Source organism: Pseudorca crassidens, chromosome 4 (assembly GCF_039906515.1).
Source record: "Pseudorca crassidens isolate mPseCra1 chromosome 4, mPseCra1.hap1, whole genome shotgun sequence".
NCBI lineage: Eukaryota > Metazoa > Chordata > Mammalia > Artiodactyla > Delphinidae > Pseudorca > Pseudorca crassidens.
The window spans coordinates 71,814,350-71,823,102 of record NC_090299.1 but is presented as its reverse complement, the minus strand read 5'-3'; the positions used below and the strand labels follow the sequence as shown (position 1 = coordinate 71,823,102).

Below are 8,753 nucleotides of genomic sequence, written 5' to 3'. Positions count from 1 at the left end.
AGAAACTGTGTTTCTAACAGGTAGAAGGGAATGACTTATGAAATACACATTCTGACAGCTCAACAAAGAGGCTATCCGAATACGAAACACAAGAAAGGACATTTTTTAACCTCTAGGGAAGAAAAATAAAATTTCTATTCTTTCTTGTCCTCCTCTTTCTTTTATTGAAAATCTAATTATATAGCAATCTTTTTATATGTATGTACACAGATCAAGAATACATATACTAAATTTTCAGTAACTTACCTATTACTGGAGTAGGGCAAATAATATTCTCAGAGGCTTTTAAATTAATATATTATTTTCCATTTAGAAATTTAAGGACAGCATAATACATGCAATAAATTACTTCTGCAATATTCTGCTTGTGAGTCATTAAATCCAGATCGAGGGCAGTGCTTTTCAAACTTGTCTGCCAATGTTAAAAATACAGATGCCCCTGGAGGTTCTGATTCAGTATGCTTGGAGTAGAGTCCAAGAATCTATCTTTGATAAGTATGCCAAGTGATTTTCATCATCAAACAAATTGGGGAAATATTAATCAACATTTTTATTGAAGTGACTTAAGATGTAAGTATAATCACAACTCAGACTTATTGGAAGTTACACATAAGTTAAGAATTGTCATTTTTAATAACCCAAATATGCAAAAGTTTAGAAAATAGTTATTTTAAACTTTCATAAAATGCATGCATTATATGAATCAGGATACAAATTCATCTTTATAGGGAATGCTATTCAGCGGGTTTTAATTTTGAATAATATCCATTTGTCTCTTTCACTGATTCATGATTACATTAAAGGTTAGGTACCTGTTTTTAAGAAGTGTAAATAGATTTACATTAGAGAGACTAACTAGGAAAACAAAACCCTGATAAAGCAGAAGAGAACAAGAAAGATAAAACAGAAGTAAAGATGCAAAGGCATAACATGTGAGGGACTGAAGGAGAAACATGAATGCTGGAAAAGCAACACTGACATAAATACTGGGTTCAAGGGAATTTTATTTTATGATACACTTGATAGAAGGGTGAAGCAAATAAGGCAAAAGGGAAAGATAAGCAGAAGTATAAAGAATAGGGATAAATAAGAGATTTCCATTTTGAGCCTTTTATTCCATAATGAGTTTTGAGTGAAAAGTCTGTTTATCAGAGTCAGAATTCTTCGTTCACTTGTAAAAGTTCATAAAATCTAACTCCCAGTGGTGAACAGCATCTGTAATTCTAGAAAACCAATAGGTCTTAGGAAGAATTTCCTGAAACAGGTCTTCTAGAACCGTACTTCTTCAAGAATTCCATGAAAAAAAAGGTTTCCATGGCAAAATAAATTTGGAGAGTCTGCACATGACATTCTCCTTGAAGTTCCCCACAAACAGTAGATTAAAGGCTCTGAAGTCCTATAGAGATTTGTTCGAATCACATTTAACACGTTATTTTCCAAACTTAGTTGGCCACAGGACACATTTTTTCAGTTCACATCTTATTAACATTCTGTAGAATGAGGGAGAAGAGGGTGGGGCTCAACATCAGAAAACCTGGGTTGAACTTTTGCTCCAATATTTACGTACTTCGTGACCTGGGTCAGGTTACTTAATAACTTAACCTTAGCTTCTCCATCTGTAAAATGGGTTTAAAAATGCTTAGCACAACATCTGGCACATAAAAAATGTTGGATTAAGTACTAGTTACTTGTATTCTGCAAAGGCTATTCTGAGAAACATCTTAAGCTTTCTGTCAAATTATCAGTATGAAGCATATGTATTAAATGATGCCATCACTCTTCTTAACATCAGAAGAAATTTATTTTTCCAATGAAAGAAAACCTGAAAATTTTTCTTTTATTTTTCCTCCCTCCACCCCCAACCCTTTTTATTTTCAGTTAGGCAATTTCAAATCAAACCAAGAAAGGTCAGAAATCAGTGACGTCACATCCAGGCCAGTGATATGCAGCAGAGAGTTGTCATAAACAACAGGATAGAATGGATACAAACGGGTCTTAGATAAAGATAACCATTATCTTAGTCTGTTCGGGCTGCCATAACAAAAATAGCATAGAGTGGGAGCTTACTCAACATTTATTTCTCACAGTTCTGGAGGCTGGGTTGTCCAAAATCAAGGTGTCAGCAGCTCCAATGTCTGGTGAGAACCCGCTTTTGGGTTCATAGACGGTCATCTTCTTGCTGTGTCCTTACATGGCAGAAGGGCTGAGGGAGCTCGAGGGGGTCTCTTTTATAAAGGCACTAATCACATTCATGAAGGCTCCACCCTCATGACCTAATCACCTCCCAAAGCCCCCATCTCCAAACACCATCACATTGGGGTTTAGGTTTCAACATATGGATTTTGCGGGGACACAAATATCCAGTCTAAAGCAACCATTTCTAAGATGAAGTCGCCTTCTGGAAACACAGATTCCTGCCTAGTAAAACTCTACTGGTGCCAAACACAAGAGTGTAATAGGTGTAACTTGGTTTTCATGCCCTTGACCATCCCATTCAAAGGGTAAAATTCCATTATATATCCTGCCAACCCTAATCACATGCTAAAGGACCTAATAGTCCTTCATCTCCCTCTCCATCCATATGACTTCCTAAAAAGACTCCAAAACCTCCTAACACCATGACTAGAACATCATTTAACACGCATCAAGGGACTTCCCTGGTGGCGCAGTGGTTAAGAATCCACTTGCCAATGCTGGGGACATGGGTTCAGTCCCTAGTCTGGGAAGATCCCATGTGCCATGGAGCAACTAAGCACAACTACTGAAGCCCACACGCTTAGAGCCCATGCTCTGCAACCAGAGAAGCCACCGCAAAGAGAAGCCCACGCACAGCAAAGAGTAACCCCCGCTCACTGCAACTAGCGAAAGCCCACACTCAGCAACGGAGACCCAATGCAGCCAAAAATAAATAAATTTTTAAAAAAAAAGCATAGACAAATGCTTCCTAAATGAATCAATGATGAATGAACGAATAACTGTTTCCATTCTCACTTCAACTTTGTGACCCACAGAGCCAGGCCAGTCCTAAAGTCTGTTATTCTGAAGACACAGCTCTGAACTTTGTTCCCTGGTCTAAGATAGAAGCAAGTAGGAGGGGTGTATAATGCCACATCTGCCCAGCATCCCAACACCAGAAATCAATTGTGAAAGGGTCCGATTCATCAAATGGTGTTCAAGAACTTCTGACAATTATCCGATTACTACCTTTTCCAAAATATATTTCACATCACATTTCAAGACATTATTTTGGTTGTATCCTAAAATTATGGCTTAAACTATATTGAAATAAAGCTATAACATGCCCATTTATCATATTTTTTGTTGCTCACCCAATAGCAAATAGAGTTCTTGCCTGGTTTTTTTTTGTTGTTTTTTGGGTTTTTTTACATCTTTATTGGAGTATAATTGCATTACAATGGTGTGTTAGTTTCTGCTTTATAACAAAGTGAATCCGATATACGTATACACATATCCCCATATCCCCACCCTCCTGTGTCTCCCTCCCACCCTCCCTATCCCACCCCTCTAGATGGACACAAAGCACCGAGCTGATCTCCCTGTGCTATGTGGCTGCTTCCCACTAGCTATCTATTTTAAATATGGTAGTGTATATATGTCCATGCCACTCTCTCACTTCGTCCCAGCTTACCCTTCCCCCTCCCCGTATCCTCAAGTCCATTCTCTACGTCTGCGTCTTTATTCTTGTCCTGCCCCTAAGTTCTTCAGAACCTTTTTTTTTTAGATCCATATATATGTGTTAGCATATGGTATTTGTCTCTCTCTTACTGACTTACTTCACTCTGTTTGACAGACTCTCAGTCCATCCACCTCACTACGAATAATTCAATTTCGTTTCTTCTTATGGCTGAGTAATATTCCATTGTATATATGTGCCACATCTTCTTTATCCATTCATCTGTCGATGGACACTTAGGTTGCTTCCATGTCCTGGCTATTGTAAATAGTGCTGCAAGGAACATTTTGGTACATGACTCTTTTTGAATTATGGTTTTCTCAGGGTATATGCCCAATAGTGGGATTTCTGAGTCATATGGTAGTTCTATTTTTAGTTTTTTAAGGAACCTCCATACCATTTTCCATAGTGGCTGTATCCATTTACATTCCCACCAACAGTGCAAGAGGGTTCCCTTTTCTCCACGTCCTCTCCAGCATTTATTGTTTGTAGATTTTTTTGATGATGGCCATTCTGACGGGTGTGAGGTGATATCTAATTGTAGTTTTGATTTTCATTTCTCTAATGATTAGTGATGTTGAGCATCCTTCCATGTGTTTGTTGGCTGCCTGGTTTTGATACACTAATTGCCAGTAATACTATGGAAAGTATGATGTTCATGCTGGCACCTAGGGGGCAATTTTTATTTTTTTATTTTTTATTTTTTTGCAGTACGTGGGCCTCTCACTGTTGTGGCCTCTCCCGTTGCGGAGCACAGGCACCGGACGCGCAGGCTCAGCGGCCATGGCTCACGGGCCCAGTCGCTCCGCGGCATGTGGGATCTTCCCGGACCGGGGCACGAACCCATGTCCCCTGCATCGGCAGGCGGACTCTCAACCACCGCGCCACCAGGGAAGCCCATGGGGGTCAATTTTTTAAGCGTGAAATTATCGCATCACACTGCATTTGAAAGAAAATTAGTTCCTGCTTCATTTTCGATGCCCCTATTCACTCAATGTATTAAGGCCAACAGCCTTCACCGTTTTCGTATTTAAATGGCATATGCGGAATGTCACTTACCCGTATGGTTCCTGGGCTCACATTTCAATGACCTAATGCAGTTTGGAATGCTAGCTTCTTAAAATCTCCATAACACATTACCCTTAACTATAGGTATGATATTATTCAAAGTCATACTACTAAGAAGTCTTCCATTCAACCCAAACTTTATAGAACACTATTGGCAGCAATCTGCCTTGTGAAGGATTTGCAGGTGCCTAAAAGTGAATTATAATGCTCTGCAACTTGCCATTTCTTAGGAATATGGCAGGTGGAGGACACAGCTGCGGTAATTGGAAGTATTAGCTGGATCTCTGGGCCCCTCCCCCCACACTCATTTTATGGTTGATGATGATCTTAGGATTACAGTTTCAGTAGATACTTGTAAAAAGACTGAGTAATTCACCTGTGGATGACATAACTGAGTTACATTCTTTTGTGAAGTTCACCATATTTCTCCCATTGTCTTGCATAACTTTCTTATATATAGGTATTTGCCCCCCAAATTAATTCTTCAATTGATATGTGGCACTCTCTCTTTTAAATTTGCCTTACTGGCTGTATTTTTTTTTTCTTTCTTCCATCATATATGCTCTCTATGACAGGAAAAACACAAAGGAATGCAACTGGACATGACATTAAGCTCCAGGAGAGCCCGAACCGTGTCCATCACCACATCCCTAGCAGTACATACTGTATCTATCACACGGGAGGTGCTCAATGAACTTGTGAATGTATGAATGAATGAATGAATGTCTAGCACACAGGAAGTGCTCATTGAACTTGTGAATGTATGAATGAATGAATGAAGGAACAAACCAATAAACAAAAGAACTGATGCTATAGGCCATGGAGGAACAAAAGAAAACAGGAGAGAATATTATTCTGAAATAAAAAGGCTTGGAAGAAGACCACATGGTGTATTGGAGGAACAGGTTCCTAACCTATTTTACACTGAAGACAACCTGGATTTCTCGTGCGGAGAAACTGAAATAATGTACATAAAAACAGTATAGAACTCCTCAGAGAGTGTCTTGAATATGAAGACAATGAATTGTGAATAAAATAACCTGAATCTGATAATTAAGCTGCAGCACGGAATCACAGCATCATGGAGTCAACCCCAGAGCAGAGGCACCATTGATATTTATTGAGGGAATTTGTGGCCCTGGTTCAGACCTCAGAAAATGGAGATGGGTGAAGGGAATCTGCAAGGAAAGCAGTTCATTGCAAAGAACCTACAAGTACAGAAGCACTTTTTTTCTTGACTTCATGATTAGATGTTAAACTGATAATACAAAAACTAACATGTATCCAGGTTACAAAGAGTTTATCACTTGTCAAAGTCACCAAGGTTAAGGTGTACACCCTGACGAAATGAGTAGAGGTCAGCCTCCCTTGGTTTTGTGGATCCTTTCCAAGAATTAGTCTAGACTAACTGCCATGTCCCGTGCAATTACGGATCAAATCAGAGACTTGAGAAATGGCAAGTGGCCAGACAGGGTACAAAGCAAATAAACGGAGTACATGTGACCTTTTTCCCAATCAGATGCATTCCCATATTTCACTCCTAAAAAATTCTGATATGTAGGCATTCTCATTATTTAGTGAGATTTTAGAAAAGACCTTTTAACATATAACACATTCCATGGTTTTAATATACACCAGCTTCTCCAGGAATGCATTTACTATGTAAATTAAGGCACAGCTGTAAGTTTTTGTTCAAAACTTTACCAAGAGTTTTTCACCATTTCAGAAAACCCATGACATTAGTGTTTATGATACTGCCAGTACAACGCACATTGATCTGCACTTGTAGCTAGTAATTCTACATAAAGGCGTAAGCGTCTGATGACTTTATCTTCCGGGATAGTCATACCCAAGCTTTTTTGGTGAAATACATTCTATTTTATTAAAAACTGCTTTCCTTTTTTCCTATTTATATTACAGTTCAAGTACTATATTCGTTGTTTAAAAGTATATATGCCTATAAATCATATTAACTTTGAACATCATTTCAGAATAGCCAAAATAAAATATTTGTTATGAAAGAGGGCGTGAGTCCGGGAGGGTTGAGAGAACCACTGGTCCCATCCACCCTCGCTATGCAGTGAAACTGAGGCTCAGAGAGATGCAGTAACTTGCTTAAGGCCACCAAGCAAGCTCTTGACCAAGTCAGAACTGGAGTTACCTGGGCACTGGGTTCTCCTTCCAGCACGCGGCCCTGCCTCAAAGTGATGATTACATAAACGCAGAGGGAGAATTAAGTTCACGCGTCAGAATGCGTTGGTGACCATTAGACCCAAAGGGTGGAGACTGGGGAGGTCTCTCCCCGTCCCTGTGTCCCAGCACAAGAGGCAAGATGCTTTAGAGAAGACTTTTTTTGTTTTTTTTGTGGGGTTTTTGGTTTGTTTGTTTTCACCTAAAAAGCCCCAGGTGCTGGTCCTGGTGCTGAAATTACACAAACTGAGCTGTGACCAGTTCAGCGCTTCTCTCTAAAAGGCACACAGCAAAAGCTGTCATTTGCAAAGCTTGTGTTTAAAACCAGCATTAAAGTGAAAAGAATTTTTAAAAAAAACCAAAAACAGAAAGAACAGTATTCATCTTGAGAAAGCAACATTCCATTATAATCTTGAATGTGAACTTTTTCAACAGTACTTCACAGTGAAGAAATCAAGGGATAGACATTCAATTTAAAATCCATAAATGGTACCCTTAGCTTCTAGCCTTGAGTTTAAGTGTTTTTAGTCAGATGGAGTTCTTACGCGGTCTGAGTTTGTAAACAACCAGGTGGAATAGGTAAAGGGTGTGTCCCAGGAAGCTTTTATGTTTCACATGTACATTAAAACTGCCCGAAATATTCCCGGGAGATAAACACAAGGTAATTAACATTTATCTCCAAACTGGCTTCTATCCAAATCACAGCTCAGCATTTATGAAGCAAGAGAATCCTCTCAAGTAAGTAGCTTCAACAAACAGTGCTCAACTCAGCCACACTGGGCACTTCACAGTAAGAAAAGAGAAGCAGGCCAATGAACTATATTCTCCTAAATCATCATCACCTACCTTTAGCCTGAAGTCACTGCTATGCTATAAGTTCCCCAACCTGAGACTAGGGTTGTCTTCCAAACCCCCAAAGAAAATTAAAACACCCCAGATTGTTTTCCAGTTAAAGCTAAAACCAGCAATTATAATATTTATGATCAGTTTATAAAATGAAATGACTCTTCTTGTCTTTTGGACTCAGCACGGTAAAGATTTTCCACTTCAGTTCTTGTAGTTGCCATAAAAGAGCCTCGTATTTCAGGATGAGAATCCTGAACCTGTGTAATGGACTTTGCTTCAAATGAATATGATCCTAAATACCTAGGCAATTGTGTTTTTTTGTTGTTTTTTTGTTTTTTGCTGTACGTGGGCCTCTCACTGTTGTGGCCTCTCCCATTGCGGAGCACAGGCTCCGGACGCATAGGCCCAGCGGCCATGGTTCACGGGCCCAGCCGCTCCGCGGCATGTGGGATCCTCCCGGACCGGGGCACAAACCCGTGTCCCCCGCATCAGCAGGAGGACTCTCAACCACTGTGCCACCAGGGAAGCCCTAGGCAATTGTTTTTTATCAAATTAATGGAATCTGTATCTATAAAATAAAATAAAATGCTATATATCTGTACAAATGCGCTAAGCCAAAACATTTAACTCTCTGTGTGAAGTGATACACAGAATTGCCTTTTCACATTATTTTAGTGAGGTCTGAGGCAGACAGCAGGCAGGTGGAGGCACTGGGTAAGTTGGCCATTGCAGACATCCTGGGCAGAAGAACATGGCTGGTGGTTTTAAAACCCTAGGGAGAAAAGTAAACGGTTCATTATTATGGTCCATTTCTTTTGGGAAGACCTAAAAGAAAGGTGGATGGTTAATCTAAGTTTACATCAATCAAATCTCTCCATGAGAGCCTTTTCCGGTGTCACCCACGGCACCTGCTGTGGTACCATCCGCGAGAAGGCCCAGAAATAAAAGGTGTGAA

The 8,753-nt window shown here is 39.7% G+C and overlaps 1 protein-coding gene across 1 annotated transcript in view; it reads right to left on the bottom strand.

The window, feature by feature from the left end:
• Nucleotides 1-3,909: 3,909 nt before the first annotated feature.
• SPATA18 (spermatogenesis associated 18) overlaps nucleotides 3,910-8,753 on the bottom strand; it is a 34,409-nt gene continuing 29,565 nt past the window's right edge. The window contains exon 12 of the mRNA XM_067735948.1: nucleotides 3,910-8,570. Coding sequence (XP_067592049.1) covers nucleotides 8,563-8,570 — 8 coding nt within the window. The 3' untranslated portion in view covers nucleotides 3,910-8,562. The remainder of the gene's footprint in view (nucleotides 8,571-8,753) is intronic.